We start from the raw sequence: 17,743 nt of genomic DNA on the forward strand, positions 1-17,743 counted from the left end.
TCTGTGAGTTTGAGCCACGCGTCAGGCTCTGTGCTGACAGCTCAGAGCCTGGAGCCTGCTTCAGAGTCTGTGTCTCCCTCTCTCTCTGCCCCAACCCCGCTCGTGCTCTGTCTCTGTCTCAAAAATAGATAAAAACATTAAAAAAAAAAAATTAAAAATAAATAAATAAATGGGTCTGAAGAGAGACTCAGGAGACTTTTCAAGATTGCATGAAACTCAAGATGAATATTTTGCCATGCCCACTACATTCAGTGTGTAATTTTCTTCCCAGTTCCCCCCCTGCTTCCCTCCGACCTTACCTGAAACAAACCCTCCTGTTAGAAATAAAAAGCAAATGCTCCAGTATATGCAACATGGCGAGAATACTGGCTTATTTCAGAGCAAACTCTTAAGTGATATCCAGTAGTCTCAGGTACGACCCACATTATACTCCTAGAAGGAGGCGACACTAGATTTAGTACGTGGGGGCTCAGCTCATGGTTCTTCAGCAAAGCCCTCAGAGTTACCACTGAAGGAGTAACTACTTCAAGTACATCAGATATGCACACAAGGGCAAAAGTGGACACCCTTAACTTCAGGTGATTCAAGGCGGCCTGTCCCACGTCGGGATACTGGGCACGTGGGAAGAAAACCAGGTTCCGAGCCAACCGGGCTGAGCTCCCCACGGTCCCCGCAGACGGCCTCGGACATCACCCGGGTGCTCACCCACGGCCACGTCAGTGAATGCTGCCAGGACTGTGGTTTCTATGAAACGTCATCAATAGAGCAGAGGGGGGAAAAAACCCCACCTGGTTCAGAGCACTTTCTGTTCCTTCCCACACTATGCATGAAGGCAGCACGGGCAGGATCATGGAAGAGAGAAGAGACCTGATGGGATGACACAGGCAGAGCTGCGGACATTTTGGAGGACGGAATTCCGTTTCAGGAACCTCTAGAATATTGATGCCAGGAGATGGAAACACGTGGGGGGGGGGGGGGTCCCCAACACCCAGACACGATTCTGGACTCCAAAGTCTCCAGGAAATGACAAACATGGTATTTCTCCATCTTGATCTCTTTATTTGCAGAGATTGAAAAAAAAAAGACAACTAGGGGCACCTGGGTGGCTCAGTCGAGCGTCCCACTTTGGCTCAGGTCATGATCCTGTGGTTCGCGAGTTCGATCGAGACCCACGTCCGGCTCTGTGCTGACAGCTCAGAGCCTGGAGCCTGCCTCCCTCTCTCTCTGCCCCTCCCCCTCTCGTGCTCTGTCTCTCTCAAAAATAAATAAAAACATTATTATTTAAAAAAAAACACAGCAAGAAAGAGGCCAACTTTAAAACAGACCCCCCCCTTTTTTTTTTTTAACAAAACACACGAACTAAAAAGATGGGACACGCTCCCCTCCAAAAGCACAAAGCTTCCTCGCCCCCCGCCCCCGCCCCCGCCATCACCGGAAGTAGTCAGCGATAATGTGGGACCTAACGCACAGACGCACTCACCTAGCGTGTCCTTCAGGTTCTTCACGAGGGAACCCTTCTTCAGGCTGTTCTTCCTCTCCACGTAGTTGGACGGCACGTAGCCCGTCCTGTTGGCCGCGTTCCTCACGCGCCACCACGTCTTGGAGTCGTCCAGCAGCCACAGACGCTCGTTTTTCTTGATGTCCAGCTCCTGGTCCTGTTGGGCAGTGTAGTCCCACTTTGCTATCACAATAACTTCCTCTGTCATCTTTCATGGAGTCCTTCTGCCAGCAAAACATTTGGAGATGCTCATTAGAGAACCAACCAAACACTTCGTCCTGCGCATCAACTTGAGAAATTATGCACTGACAGCTTTTATTACTACTTGGCAACCAGTTTCCTCCTGGGTCTTGGAATAACCTTAAAATGACCTTCTTTCAACAAGCTTTGGTATTTCGTTTAGAAACAGCAACCCTAATAAAACAAACCCTGATTTTGTACATTGGGAAATCTGCGTGCTCTGCCAGAAGCAAAAACAAACTTTCAAAAAATTCTAAATAACAATGCCATAATTAAATGCATTCACTTGATTAAGTAACAGCAGCTCCTTGTAGCTAATATGTTTACATCCACTTTCTCAAGATACGCTGAATTTTATGAACATATTTAATGAACACGCACACCCAAACTGTTCTTATAAATTAAAGCCGAAAGCAATGTGGCATCCTGGGCTGGCTCCTAAAACACAAAAAGGAAATTAGTAGGAACAATGGTGAAATCTGAATGAAGTCGAGTCAATAGTAACATACCAATGTTAATCTTAGTTTTGACAAACACACCCTGGTTGTGTGAGGTGCTACACTAGGGAAAATGGAGTAAAGGGTATATGGGAATGCTTTGTACTATCGTTGCAACTTTTCTACACAAATAAAACTATTCTTGAAACCCATACACGGGTGAGTGTTTCTAGCAGCTTCACTCATAATTGGCAAAATTTGGAAGTGATCAAGACGTCCTGAGGGAGGTGAATGGATAAACTGTGGTATATCCAGGTAATGGACTATTACTCAGTGATTAAAAGAAATGAGCTATCAAGCCATGAAAAGGCACGGAGGAACCTTAAATGAACGTTACTAAGTAAAGAAGCCATTCTATAAAGGCCCACCTACTCTCCGCACACCAGGGTGGTTCAGTCAGTTGAGCATCTGACTCTTATAATTTCGGCTGAGGTCACGATCTCATGGTTTGTGAGACTGAGCCCCGAGTAGGGCTCTGCACTGATGGTGCAGAGCCTGCTTGGGATTCTCTCTCTCCCTCTCTGGCCCTCCCCAACTCACTCTAAAAAATAAATAATAAATAAACTTAAAAAAAAAAAAAAAAAAAGAAAGAAAAGGCCATCTATTGTCTCGATCTCCCAACGACCCTCTCCTAGACCAAACTTCAGTCAGGCTCCTCTGAATCCTCTTTCCACACGAGGCCTCGTGCAAGATGTGCAAGATATTTGTACTTCCGTGTTTGTCTCAACACGTCCCAATTTTAACAAGAATCCTGCTAAGCTGGTTTAGCTAGGATCCTCCACGCTCACCCAGGTAATGCCCGACAGATGGACAGATTGCCTTGCCTGCCTTCAGGAAGAATCCTGTCAGGTCAGTTTAGTCAGAATCCCTCCTTTACCTCTGATGTTTCCTTCAGTAATTGTCCGCTCATCGACTGCCTACCTTACTCCTCAGCGATAAACTCCCACTTTTCCTTCTTATCTTTAGAATTGAGCCCAAATGGGTGAGGGAGGAGGGTGGGATGAATACGTGGAGCATTCGGTTTTTAAAGTAGTGACACTACTCTGTATGATACTTTAATAGTGGATACGTCACTATACATTTGTCAAGACCCATAAAATACGCAATGCCAAGAGTGAACCATATATGAAGTCATCCCCAAATAAAAAGCTTATTAAAACAAGAAATAATGGTATATTATACATCTAGTTACGTCAGTTCTGGAAGTAATATATAGCAAAGGCTATCACTAAAATGAATATAGTTAACTGCTTCAGCAGCTCCAGACTTTTTAGGCACAAGATGGCCCAGTATTTTTTCCAGGAGAACCATTCAATATTCAGTCCTTCACCTGACTAGGTTTCCTTAAAACTTGGAAGGAAGGAATAATGGAAAGACCCTTAACTAAAACCCTCTTCCTCTCTGACAGAGAGAACTTCTCATTACTTTAGAGGGATGACTTCAGGATTACAGAGGGAATCAACGCACTTGACTCCACAGAAGCATGAATACCATTTTAAATGACATGACACTTTTTACTAGATGTGAAAGAAACTTATAAATAAAACATGTTCTCCTGTTTCTTGAATTAACTTCCAAATTTAGAGACATCAAACCTTTCGGGAAGGAGGAAATATTTAATAAACCTTATGCATAATATATGCAACATCCAAGTGTACACAATGTTCATTTCCAAACTGTAGACCACTTGGTTATACACTTTTGGACAATCTCCCCTCCATACTATGTGTCTCTCTCTCCATCCTGACCTTTCTGTCAGGGTTAGAATTTTCAAAATCATAAAGGCAGTTTTTCTTTTTCTAATAATAATGAGAGCAGAAATAGGAATGTGGCTCAGAGACTATTCCATTTGAACACCAGCTTTGTTTCTTAATTACACAGTTTTCAAGAGAGTTTTTAACATGACGGCCCATCACGTAAGACCAATCAAAGCCATCTATTAATTTCCTGTGTGATTTCACTGTATGAAGAGTAGTTAAGTAAGGAGCTGGCTGGGCAGGGTATGATTCCATGCACACTGAACATCCTGTGGGAGCTCAAACAAACATGGTGCCTGGGCTCTACCACAGATCAATTATATCAGAATCTTGAGGAGTGAGGTCTGAGCATCAGGTTTTTACAGTTCATCTTTCTGACAGGCCTTAGGAGGGAAAAAAAACAACTAAGAGGGAACTGAGTCACAAAATGATCCCTCAGGATGCTTTCCTTGGGTCATTAGACCTGTGGGGTTGTAATGAGAACTCTAAGGGTGTGAAGAGTACCTGACACACGTCAACTTGTTTAATCTCCAGAACCCCCACCTTTCAGGGAGGTGTTATTCTTTAGGAGACTGAGGATCACAGGGATTAAGTGAGGTGCTGAATTACAGAATCAGGATTTGAGCCCAGGTCTGTCAACTCCCAAATCTGTGCTCATGCATCCACTTCTGGGGTGGGTGGCTGGGTGAGGGTCTAATGTGTAGTGTGTATTTTGACAGGCTTAATTCAACCCAGGAAATCTAGGATTCCAGGTCAGGTGACAATAAGAAGTTCCCTTGGCACCTAGGAAATGACTGGTTTGTTCCTTGGTCAGAGCAAGGAACCTATTCACTTGATTGGTTTCAAACCTATTCTAATTGATTCATGCCAGCTTGTATCAATATAAAAATTTCACAAGGCCAGTCAATCAACTGGAGTTGATTCACTCGAGTGAAGTCTGCCAATCAACAGGAGCTTTACCCTGGTGCTTCAGAGGGCTAGCCAATCACATCTCCTTCACCCCAGTGGACTCCACCAATCAACAACCACCTCACTCCAGGGTTTCTGAATGTCAGCCAATCAACAGCAGTCCCAGTGGAAAAAAGAGCACCCACCCAAAAAGGCAGTAAAGGCAGGGTCGATGGAAGGAGTTGATGCTGAACCAGTTACATGGCAGCAGCTGAGAGAAAGGACAGATAACTGGGAGGTGGGGAAAAGGAAAAGGAGACTGATTTCAGTCTTGGAAGATGGGTAGGATTTGGGGGGGGCAGTGGAGTCAGAGGGGGGCTCTCCAGGCCTGAAATGAGCAAACAAGAACTAGAGGGTAGGAATACATTACTAAGCAGAAGAATTAAGAATAAATGACTCCAAAAAGTCATTTACAATAAAAAGTAAACAATATATAATTCTGGATTTTTTTTTTTTTAAGTTTTTAATTCCAGTATAGCTAACACACAGGGTTATATTAGTTTCAGGTGTACAATATCACGATTCAACACTTCCATCACCCGGTGCTCATCACAAGTGCCCTCCTTCATCCCCATCACCTATTTCATCCATTCCCACCCACCTCCCCTCTGGCAACCATCTGTTTCTTCTCTACAGTTAAGAGTCTGTTTCTTAGTTTCTCTCTCTTTTCTGTTGCTTGTGTGTGAAATCATATGGTATTTGTCTTTCTCGGACTTAATTTCCCTTAGCATGATACTCTCTAGCGTCATCCATGTCATTGCAAATGGCAAGATTTCATTCGTTTTTTCTGGCTGAGAAATAGTCCACTGTATGTGTGTGTGTGTGTGTGTGTGTGTGTGTGTATATACACACACACATATGCATATATATGTATATATATATACATATACATATACATGTGTATATATATATATATATATACACCACCTCTTTATCTCTTCATCAATCGATGGGCACTTGGGCTGCTTCCACAGTTTGGCTATTGTAAGTAATGCTGCTATAAACATAGGAGTGCATGTATCCCTCTGAATTAGTATTTTTGTACTCTTTGGATAAATACCCAGCAGTGTGATTGCTGGATCATAGGGTAGTTCTAATTTTAACTTTTTGAGGAACCTCCATACTGCTTTCCACAGTGGCTACACCAGTTTGCATTCCCACCAATAGCACACAGTGTTCCTTTGGGTGTCTTCTGTTTTTTGTTTTTTGTTTTTTTTTTTTTTAAGCCATTTCAACGTGGACTTCAGTACCCTTCCCTCACCCTGCACATCACCCTGTATCCCAAGAGATGTTTGATCTCCTTTCTCTTTGCCAACACAGGTTGAAAAGGCCAGCTGGAGGCCCATTCTAGAGGAAACTGCATACTGGCCAGGAGTTCAGAATCCACCCCTTTTTATCAGGGGTCCAAGAGGAGCATGTTAGTTTCAGTTAAGGGTAAGTTGCTACAGCATGTAGGACATAGTAGAATAGGAAGAGACGCAGTTAAATCAAGATTATTCCATAATAAAACTGGATGTACACGCTGACTTAATTTTCTAATATGGAAAAGCCTGAACAGAAGGAAGTCTGAAAAAGTACACTCTGACTGCTGATTGTTCGGTCAGAGATAGTATTTAGATTTAGTCTATGAATCACAGAGGTGAGATCCAAAGACTAAAGCACGTTTATCACTCCAGCTTAGGCAGTTCAGAAAAATCTCATTTTTGCCTTTGTTAACTATAGCTAATTAAGTTATCATGCAGGTCCAGCCAACAGAAATGAGAGCCACATATTTGCTATTATACAGCCAGATCCTATCTTAAATGTCAGGTGGCCGCTCTAGAATAGAGCTTAGCAAGAATCTCCTGTCATACTGAATAAAAGAAACCCTCAGAGAATCTAACAAATGGGAAGCTGCTGTTTCAAGTTTTAGGTGGGAGAAGATTAAAAAAAAAAAAAAAGAAAAGAAAAAGCCTAGAATAGCTATAAAAACTTTCTTGGCTCAAAACTTTTCACTAATTCCTAAAATAACGCCGATCCTATTCCAGGACCCTATTTTCTTTTTAAAAATGATCCTGTTAACTGCATCTTGCTGGGTTACGGCTGGGTTATGTACTCCTCATAACAGCCCCTGTTCCTAAAACACCCCAAAATGACCATAGCTGTTTCCGAAGAGGTCTCTGGGACCAAGCTGAACCACTCAGTCATAATGGCAAATAGAAGACGCGAGTCAAGGGCCTAGGATTCTAAGCTTAGCTAAACCATTCGTAGGCCCACCTTAGACTAGCTTATTCTGTAAAATGGAAATAACAATATTTGCCTAGCCTCATAAGATGCTTTCGATGCTCAGGAGAAGCATGATAATGTAGCGTTTAAGAGAGTGAGGCTTGGTGTCGTATGGACATCGATTGGAGTCCTGCGATGCCATATTAGCCTAGCTGCCTCTCGTATAACATGGGATAATAACAGCACCTCACTTGGGAGCTCTTGAAGAAAGCCCTAAGCACACTGCCCAGCACAGGAAAGACTCATGGGGTGCCTGGGTGGCTCAGCCGGTTAAGTGTCCCACTTTGGCTCAGGTCACGATCTCACAGTCCGTGAGTTTGAGCCGCGTATCCAGCTCTGTGCTGTCAGCTTGGAGCCTGGAGCCTGCTTCGGATTCTGTGTCTCCCTCTCTCTCTCTCTCAAAAATAAATAAACATTAAAAAAAAAAAAAAAAAAAAAAAGACTCCAGAACAAGAGCTACAGGATAAAGAAGAGGTGAATTTATATACAACAGACTATCACTCAGCCATAAAAAAGGATGAGATCCTGCCATTTGTGACAACCTGGATGGACTTAGGGATTATTATGCTAAGTGAAATAAGTCAGACAGGGAAAGACAAATACCATATGATTTCACGTGTGTGTGGACTCTATAAAACAAAACAAGCAAACCAAAAAGCAGACTCATGAATATGGAGATCAAACTGGTGGTTGCCAGAGAGGAGGTCAGCGGGGGAATGGACAAAATAGATTAAGGGGATTAAGCAGTGCAAACTTTCAATGATAAAATAAACAAGTCATGGATAAGTACAGCATAGAAATATAGTCAATAATATTCTAAGACTGTTTTATGGTGACAGATGGTGACTACTCTTACTCGTGGTTGAGCACTGGGTAATTAATGTACAGAACTGTCGAATCAATACGTTGTATCCCTGAAACTAACATTGTATGTCAATTATACTTCAAAAAAAAAAAAAAAAAAAAAGAATGAGAATTACAGTCCTAATTAAATCCCTCTGTATACTGCAGCACACTGTACAAAGGTAAGGGGGGACTATGTTCTAGTGACCCTTTCCTTCATTCAGTCAGGATTTACTAAGCACTTACTATGCAGCAGACAGCCTTCCAAAGCACCAGGGTTCCTTGCTGAGCAAGACAGACCCCGGTGTCTGTTCTCTTGTGATTTAAGCCCTAGGCACATGGAGTTCCTTTTCAGAGACACCTCCCGTGGCCTCCCCATCTAAGGCAGTATCACTGTCCAGCCTCGCCTCTCCAGAGGTCACTGAGTGGACAACATTGCTTCTTCCGAATCGCACCACCTGAGGTTACCTGTTTTTGTATTTACTGTCTGGGAGACCTCATTGTGTGACAGTGGCTGCTTAGGCTTTAGCCGCCTGGTTTGATGGGAAGCTCAAGGATAAGGTAGACTGATGATTCAAGGTTACCAGACATGTGCTTCATTTACCCTTCTACCCACAAAGCAATTTAGCCCACTGCAGAAAACACCAGGGTCGCAGAGCTCTAAGAAACTGCCAATCCCACTTTGCAATATAAAACTGACATGGACGAATAGGATTTCTTGAACTTAAGTCAAAATATGCAGACAGCTAAATAGACTAAAAAGGTGTAACTTTTTACCCCCAGAATATTAACTTGGAGTTTCAGAAAAATACATACATGCACTTGTGGATATAGACATATCAAAATATATGTGTCTGTGAGCAAATAATTGGTTTAGAGAGTAATCTTGAAAGAAAAGAAGACTACAGGAAAAGAATTGTTGCCCTCCCTACCTTGATTTTTCAACATATAGTCTGAATTACTTGAATAAAATGATCTATTTCACTGTGGTTCTAAACGACTTTTTTTCCTTTGTAATATTTCATTCCTTCAATGCAGTCAAGAAATGAGTATGGAAACTCACTCAAATATAGGCTTTTGGCTGATGAGGGAAGAAGGATAATAGCCCCCACACCCCCCTCCCCCACCACCAAAGGTGTCTGCATCCAAATGCCTGCAAACCTGTGAATGTATTAGATTGCATGGCAGAGGGTAATTAAGGTTGCTCATCAGCTCATTTTGAGAGGGGGAGATTATCCTGGATTAGCCAGGTGGGTCCAACGCAATCTCGAAGGTCCTTGTATCAGCAGGAGAGGGAGGCAGAAGGGTCAGAAATGTGGTTCATTTGAAGACAGGAAGGTACGACTAGCCAAGGGATAAGGATACCTCTAGAAAGTAGGGGGAAAAACAAGGAACAGATTCTCCTCTAGAGCCCCCAGAAGGAATGCAGCCTTGTGGAAACCCTGATTTTAGCCTTGTGAGCCTGGGTTTTTGGACTTCTGACCTCCAGAACTGTTAAGAGGATAAAATTTGGGCTGTCTTAAGCCACCGAGTTTGTGGTGAGTTGCTTTAGCAGCCAACAGAAAAACCCATGCAGGGACGCTTGGGTGGCTCACTCAGTGAAAAGTCCAACTCCTGGTTTTGGCTCAGGTCATGATCTCACAGTGTGTGAGTTCAGGCCCCACGTTGACAGTTTGGAGACTGCTTGGGATTCTCTCTCTCCCTCTCTAAAAAGAAACAAACAAACAAACAAACAAACATCTTAAAAAAAAAAAAAAAGGAAAGCCCACATAGTGACCTTAGCAAGGTCAGTCCAAAAAGGCAATACCTTCTATGTATTCCCTCATTTATTACAATGTTTTCCTCCCTCGGTGTGTATCGGCAAATATTTTTAAACAGTACATTCATATTAAGGAGATCTTCCCAAAGAAGCAGTCCCAGAAACAAGTGAAAAATACCTTATAACTTCCTTACTAAAGTTTCAAATTGTGCTGTAAGTAAGACTTGCCAGATGCCCACTAATTTGACAGGAGTTGGCAGAAACCTGTGGTATCCTGTGGGGGAACAGAAAGACCAGTTGGTGGCTTTTTACAAGCAGGATCACTAATTACAGCTAATACACTTCAACTTTAAGTAGGACACAATATGGAATCCGGTGGCCGTTCCAACTCTCAGTAAGTTAATTAAGCCGTGACAAGAGTCAAGGTCTTACTACTTCCCTAAGGCACAAAAATACACTACATGTAAAAGAGAAAATAAACAATAGCGCTAGGCTCTCCACACTGTTTTTCCACAGAGGTGGAGGGGTGCCAGTACAGGATGCCAACGGAGTGGCTAAGGGGTGCACGGGTGTACCCGAGCAACGACATTCACCTTGTACACGCACGACACTGTTTCAGATGTGCTAGCTCATCAAATGTTTACGACAACCTTCGGAAACTGAAGTTATCTACAGATATAGGCAAGGAATGATAAACCTGAAGCATAATTAAATAGCTTGTCCAAATCCACAAAGCTATAAAGGGCCTGCATGGGGATTCCAAGTGCCTAGAACGGTCTCATCACAAAGCTCAGGCTTTATATCCATGATCCTCTACAACCCGGGAGTGTTCCCCGGTAGAATTTTGCAGCATGGCTGAAGAAAGAAATCCCTAGGGCAAGGCGGATATGAATAAACAAGACACGAATTTCAATTTCTTTTTGACGGACTGGTAAATGAGAATGAGATGAGAGAAAGAGACAGTAGCTCCCAGTCTTCCAGGTGTGATCTGGGAAGGCCTTGTTGGCTTTTTAATATCCTATTGGAGGAGGGGTACAGGAAGGCTAGACCAGCTGCAAGGGAAGTTTCCCGATTCCAAAACACAAAGTTGAAGAGTTCAGTTCCTCCCGTGGTGCAGGAGCAGGCCCATGGGTATATACTGTTGTCACCCCAAGCAGATGGCCACCTCCCTGCAGCTGCTCCTGCTAAGCGTGGCTGAACAGGACAGGGCACAGACTTCCAAGGCAGTAAGAGCCTGGTGGCTTTCACTCCCTGGCTTCTTTTGGAGAGGGTCTTTTTTAGGATTTGTTTCCTAATTGTATTGGATGACAGTCAAAGCCTGTAAAGTCTCTACATCTTTGTATGTGTGAAGGTTTCCTTTGTGATTGTTCCTCTCCAGTTGGGGAAGGCTGGGTTTAAAATCCAGTTTCAGCACCAACCCGGCAGGTGACCGTGGGGAAGTTGCCTAACTTCTCTGACCTCCATTGCTGTGTTTGAAGATGGGGTCGGAGCTTCTGTGAGGCTGAAATCAAATGATCCACAGGAAGTACCCACTACCTGGTCCATGCTGGATAATCGTTAGACATTCTGGTTCCCCCTGCATCATGAGATGCCAAATCACAAGACTCAGTAGACTCGAATGTAGCTTGTTTACAGGGATTCAAAAAACACGTTGCCCTAGATTATGACAGCGCCATTGAAAAAGAGTGGCATGAGGGAATTTAAAATAACCATAAGACCAGTGCTCTAAGGTAGTGTCATCAAATTGGGATGCCAGAGCACCATCAATCCTATGCTGGAAGTTTTACAAGGAGGTCCCAACAGATCTTGGGTGCACCCGGCTCCTGCTGTGGCTAATCTGAATGATATCTGCTTGTATTCAGCCAAGAGAGAATTGTCACATGTCCATGGCACTTAACCACAATACATTTTATAGGCAAGTAAGTGTAGCCAAGTTATTTCCAAAACATAAAGCATTTGTTGATGTTACTGAAGGGAACCAGTGAAAAGAGATTCCTAAACATCCAAGATGGAAGGTGGCTGGCTTTTTTTCCTCCTCCTCTGCTGCCTGCTGCTTCCTGGTGCTCCTGGCCCCTCCCCAACCCCTGGGGCTCTGCAAGCGAGCTCACTTTGCACTGATGGTTCCAGGGCTCTTGCTCCCTGGTGTCTATGTCTCCGCGGGCGGCTCTGCATCACACCGGCATTTCCACCTGCCCACTAGACCTAGCCTCATTGACCCAGAGCGGCATTTATCACCTTTTTAAAGACTGATTACAGTATTAGTAGAAGCTCAAGCGCACAATATGCCATACGATTTATTTTTTAAACTGTGGAAAAACACACATAACATAAAATTTAACCATTTCTACTAATTTTAAGTGTACAGGTCCAGTGGCATTAAGTACATTTACATCGTTTAGCCTCGATCTTCAGAGCTTTTTCATCTTCTCAGACTGCAACCAGGCTGCCATTATGCACTAATTTCCCATCCCCCTCCCCTGGCAACCACCACTCCACCTTCTAGCTCTATGATTGTGATGATTCTAGGGACCTCACGTAAGTGGGATCACACAGCGTCTGTCCTTTTGTGTCTGGCTTATTTCATTCAGTATAAAGTCCTCAAGGTTCCTCTACCTTATGGCAGGTGTCAGAATTTCCCTCCTTTGTAAGCCTAAAAAATATTTCACCATAGGTATTATACCACATTTTGTTTATCCATCCACCCATCCATCGATGGACACATGGCTTACTTCCACCTCTGGATTATTATGAGTAGCACTGCTATGAATGTGAACGTGCGACTATTTCTTTGAGACTCAGCTTTTAATTCTTTGGGGCATATATCCCAAAGTGGATGGGGTCATGTGATCATTCCATTTTTATTTTTTGAGGAACCTCCAAACTATCTTCTGTAATGACTGTACCATTTTACATTCCCACCAGCAGTGAACAAGAGTTCCAATTTCTCCACATCCTCACCAATGTTTGTTATTTTGTTGTTTTTTTTTGTTTTGTTTTGTTGCTGTTGTTTTTAATGTTTACTTATTTTTGAGAGAGACAGAGACAGAGTATGAGCCAGGGAGGGGCAGAGAGAGAGGAAGGCACAGAATCCGAAGCAGGCTCCAGGCTCTGGGCTGTCAGCACAGAGCCAGACACGGGGCTCAAACTCACCAACTTGCAAGATTGTGACCTGAGCCGAAGTCAGATGCTTAACCAACTGAGCTACCCAGGTGCCCCAATTTTGTTTTGTTTTTGATAGCAGCCATCATACTGGATGTGAGGCACAAATAATTTCTTAAGCGAACTTTCTTTTTACTGGATCCTGAACAGGATTTATTAGTGGGTGGCAATTCTCAAGAAAAAGAAAGTTTTATACTTTCTAATAAAGCTCAGATTTTCTGCTATACCCCATCCCCGTCTTTTTTTCTCTTTTTAAGTGAATACTGCTAATTTATCCTTACTCTCAGGATCAGATCATCTCCCAAACTGAGCCATATTAACAAAAATATCTTCAAATGTGAGTTTGCCCAAGTTTGTCACCAAGCAACTAATTTTACTATGTGAAATCCCTGACACAACCAGAATTCCAAACACTAGACTAATAAGTCAATATGAGTCTTTAGTGCCTAGGAAATTTGACAAAAGAAACAGAACTGGGAGTTCTGTTGCTGCAACAGAAACTGGGAAATGCTATTTTTTTTTTTTTTTTTTACTCTTTTTATACATAATTTACCACTCAGGCCCTGAGAGTATCCATTTTGCTAACCTTTGCTAACCTCTGTCAGTTTCTTCGTGAGCGTCTTAGACATTCAGCACACTGAGAAGAAGGTTATGAACGTTAATTTAGCCCAAGTACCACCATTTTGGAGACTCACTGTCAACGTCACAAGCCAGTTTCATTATACAGCATTAATTGTAAAACACATGGACTTGGAACCAACACGGTCTTCCATCGACCTGGGAGACATCACAGTAACGGGGTCAAGAGACAAAGGAGAGCAATGGAAAAGTACCCCCACCCCCAAAAGGTAAACTTGTAGCAGCAGAGCCAGAAAGTGGTTGCCAGTAGCTGGGGAGGTGGAAGAAACAGGGAGGATTAGGTTTAGGCAAAAAGGATATAAGCTTTTATAGCTCTAAGATGAATAAGGTCTGACATCTCCCGTAGAGCACAGTGCCTACAGTTGGTAACACTGTGTTGCATAAGTGAAATTGGCTAAGAGAGAACTTAAATGTTCTCACCAAAAAAAAGAACGAAATCTGTGAGGTGATGGATGTTTTAATTAACATCTAGGTGGGGAGAATCCTTTCACAACATATATGGAAAATGACAGCACCATGATGCACACTTTAAGTACCTTCCAATTTTATTAGCCAGTTATACCTCAATAAAGCTGAAATTAAAAAAAGAAGAAAAGAAAAATGCTCGTCTGTGAAAATGGACACTGATCTCTGGCAAAATTTGGCCCTCCTTTCCAATGCCACGAGAGTGTGAAGTGTTTTCACGATGCACACCCACTGCTCTCAAAGTAGACAAATAGCCATCGGTCACCATTTCTAAGAGTTTATTGGGCTTTGCTATTTTTTTCCCCACAAAAGTAATTGTAACTGTTATAACTTAAATATCTATTTCATAAATATATCATAACGTAAATGCCGGGAGCTTCCTTGGTTCTTACTAATGAATTCAGCTACACTAATCAATACCTGACCGTCTTCCTTACCACTTTATTATTCACAATCCTCTGCCTAATTCTAAAACCACACAAGAGTAAAACAAGAAGCACAGTGATTTTAAAAACAGTCCATATTATCAAGGTCTTACAGTGTCCAAATGTAATTGAGCTGCCCAAATCATTTTAGGTCTTCAGATATACATGGTTTATGCCTACATTCCTCAATATTCCAGGTTTTCAATTTTCCTGCTTACTGGCGAGAAAAAATTACAGAAAGCCCCTCTGTATCTAGCCCTGGGGATGGGGACCTTCACCCATCATGCTCAGCATGGAGCCTGGCCCAGGTCAGGGACCTAGTACATGAGGGGATACCTGGCTACTCTGGGTTTCCTCACTACACAGATACCCCTACAAATGCTTTTGTAAAGATAAATGCAGATATTTAACCCAAACATATCATTGTTTTACGGAAGTCTTTCCCGTCATTCAAGAAAACAGAAGGAGAAAATAAGAATTTCTATCATCTGTGCCTGATTTTTTGAAATAAAAAAAATTATTATTTTTTTTTTCCCAATAGTTTTAGCTCCCCCTCTTATTAACATCTTACATTAGAATGGTACACTTGGGCAATTAATAAACCAATACTGATGCGTTATTATCTAGAGTTCATATTTTATGCAGATGCCCTTGGGTTTTGCCTAAGTCCTTTTTTAAAATCCGCGATTCCACTGGGAAGACCACATCACAGTCAGTCCTCATGTCTCCTTAGGCTCCTCTTGGCTGTGACAATTTCTCAGACTTGGCTCGTCTTGATGACCTTTCCAGTTTTGAGGGATAGTTGCCAGGTCTTTGTAATTTGTAGAAGGTCCTCAGCTGGGATATGTCTGGTTTCTCCTCAGCAGAGTTGTGTTATGGCTTTGGGAGGAAGAGCACAGAGGGGAGATGCCATTTTCATCACATGGGTATCAAGGGTAGATGCTACCCACTGACTCATCACTGTCGATGTTGACGGCGACGGCCGGCTGAGGTGTGTCTGTCAGGGTTTCCCACTTCTGAGTCACTCTGCCTCTTCTCCATACAGAGCTTTCTGGAAGGACACCTCTAAGCACCGCCCACCCAAGGGTGGGGATCTGTGCTCCACCTTCCTGAGGAAGAGTGTCTCCACAAATTATTTGGTATTCCACACAGGAAATCTGTCTCTCTTCCCCGGTTTTAAAATTTATTCATTTATCTGTATCAGTGGAAACTTCTAGATATTTATTTTGTACCTTGGGCTACATTCCAATATTTCTTATGTTGTTGCTCCAACTGTTCTAACTTGGGCTGTCGGGCACTCTGATTTCAGTCGGCTCCTGTGTTCCTTTGACATTCCACCATCGTTGTGAGTTTACGTGTATGTATGAATGCGTGTGTTCTGAGCATTCAGAACACATCCTTACTTTCTAGCATCACAACATACGCCAGGCTCATCCTGTAGATCTCCTGCCCCAGTCTCAGAATCAACGTGGCTGATGTTATAGTAAAATCAGTCTCTACATCCCACCTCGTGTGCATTTTCCACATGAGCGTTCTCCTGTGCTGCCTCTAGCCCAGTTCCTGGGTCACAGTACCGTCGAAGAAAGCAAAGAAGCCATTCTGCGGGACTACTGCCGTCTGGCTTTGACTAGCCTTCCCTTCTGCTGAGCAGTGCTGTTAACGAATACCTCTCACTGGTTCCTAACATAGTTCTCACTTTGTCTGCCTTGCTGACTACCCCCACCCCCTCCACAGACGCAGTCACCTTCTCCCACCAGCCTCGGCTGTGTCCCATCCCCTCTCCTCGCCACACAGGCCTCCCTGATCCCACCTACAGCCAGCGGTGCCTACTTCATGCTACCGCAAGCATGATTATTTTTACTCCTGACCTAGGTGAGCCAAAAGTTGGTGACATATGCCAAGAGCCGCTCAAGAGATCTCAGGTGCCATAAATCAGGAGTCTGACATGGCCACCACAAGTACCAAGGAACCATCTAGAAGACTCTGGTAGCGCCTACTCCATACCTGCCCCAGGGCAGCCGAATATGGCCCCAGAGGCACTCACAACCCGCTGACCAGTCCCATTTTTATATTTCTGATCACCGGCCCGAGCAAGCCCTCAGTGCCACCTGGCAGCTTACTCTGTGTCCCAAGTGACTCCTCTGTCTGTGAGGGGTCTGTTTCAGATCCTCCTCCCTCCGCTCACATGCCCACCACCCCCTACCCCCAGTCTCGGTTGATGAATGACTTTGCTTGCCTCTTATTTTCCTCAGAGAAACAGAAGCAGTCAGAAGGCCACCCATGTACCTGTGCCTATGAACAGGCCACTGTCCCTTTTGTTCCTGGCACGACCATCTGGGTGCCCTTCTGAGCTGCCCTTCTCTGTGCACTGGATGCCACCCCTCTGCCCCTGGAGGAATCTGCTCTACTGTGTCATGAATACTCCTCTCATTTCTGGATTCCCTCACCGGCACGCTGACAGCTGACAGTGTCCATCAGCCCCTCTTGAGTGCGTCCCTCACTTGGCTTCAGGGCAATCACACAGCCCTGCTTCTCCCCTCCCTGATTCCCCCTTCTCAGTCTCCCCTCTGGCTCCTATGTTGTTTGTGACAGAGATGCGGGAGCAACCAGACTGTCTGGGAGCCCCTACTCCATCTGCCTGCGGCCTGGATGACTCCGCCCGTCCTCCTGCTTCTGAGTGCCATTGCGATGCGTGTCACTTCCAAAACTGTCGCCACCCCTGCTCTCACCCGAATCGCCAGACTACTCCGCCCAAGTGACCACTGGATGCGTCCACCTGGATGTCTAATGTGGCCCTCCCGCTGTACACGCCTTAAAACAACTCTTCATTCTCCCCACCAGAAACAAAAGAAAATGAATCAAGTCAACAACAACAAAACCCTCCTGTTGTCTCCCACCAGTGTTCCCTTCTGAGCAAATGACAAACCCTTCATCCAGTTGCTCGTCAAGCCAAAAACCTTGGAGCCATTCCAGCCTCGTCTCCGGCACCACCCACCCCATTTGACAGACCCTGTGGGCTCACCCCCAAACAACGTCTCGAATCCACTGACATTGACTCGCCCCCTCCACCGCCCTGCTCCAAGCCAGCAGCCCCCTCTTCTCCTGACTGTGTGACTTTCTCCTCATTGGTCTCTCTGGGTTCACCCTCCACCGCCTCCTGCCCCATCCCCAGCCTGTTTCCCTAACAGTGGCTTTGCAAGACAAGTATATGTACGAGGGCAGGGATCTGGGTCACGCCTTTGTGCAAA

The 17,743-nt window shown here is 44.1% G+C and overlaps 1 protein-coding gene across 3 annotated transcripts in view; it reads right to left on the bottom strand.

The window, feature by feature from the left end:
- The window catches only part of NCK2 (NCK adaptor protein 2), a 154,323-nt gene that overhangs the window by 40,890 nt on the left and 95,690 nt on the right, over positions 1-17,743 (bottom strand). The window contains exons 3-4 of one of the 3 annotated variants that reach the window (XM_045445547.1): positions 9,986-10,081; positions 1,481-1,722 (exon numbers count right to left, since the gene is read on the bottom strand). In XM_045445547.1, coding sequence (XP_045301503.1) covers positions 1,481-1,706 — 226 coding nt within the window. In that variant the 5' untranslated portion in view covers positions 1,707-1,722; positions 9,986-10,081. The remainder of the gene's footprint in view (positions 1-1,480; positions 1,723-9,985; positions 10,082-17,743) is intronic. The other 2 variants (XM_045445548.1, XM_045445546.1) reach the window with 2 other exon arrangements.

The sequence above is a fragment of the Leopardus geoffroyi genome, chromosome A3, assembly GCF_018350155.1.
Source record: "Leopardus geoffroyi isolate Oge1 chromosome A3, O.geoffroyi_Oge1_pat1.0, whole genome shotgun sequence".
NCBI lineage: Eukaryota > Metazoa > Chordata > Mammalia > Carnivora > Felidae > Leopardus > Leopardus geoffroyi.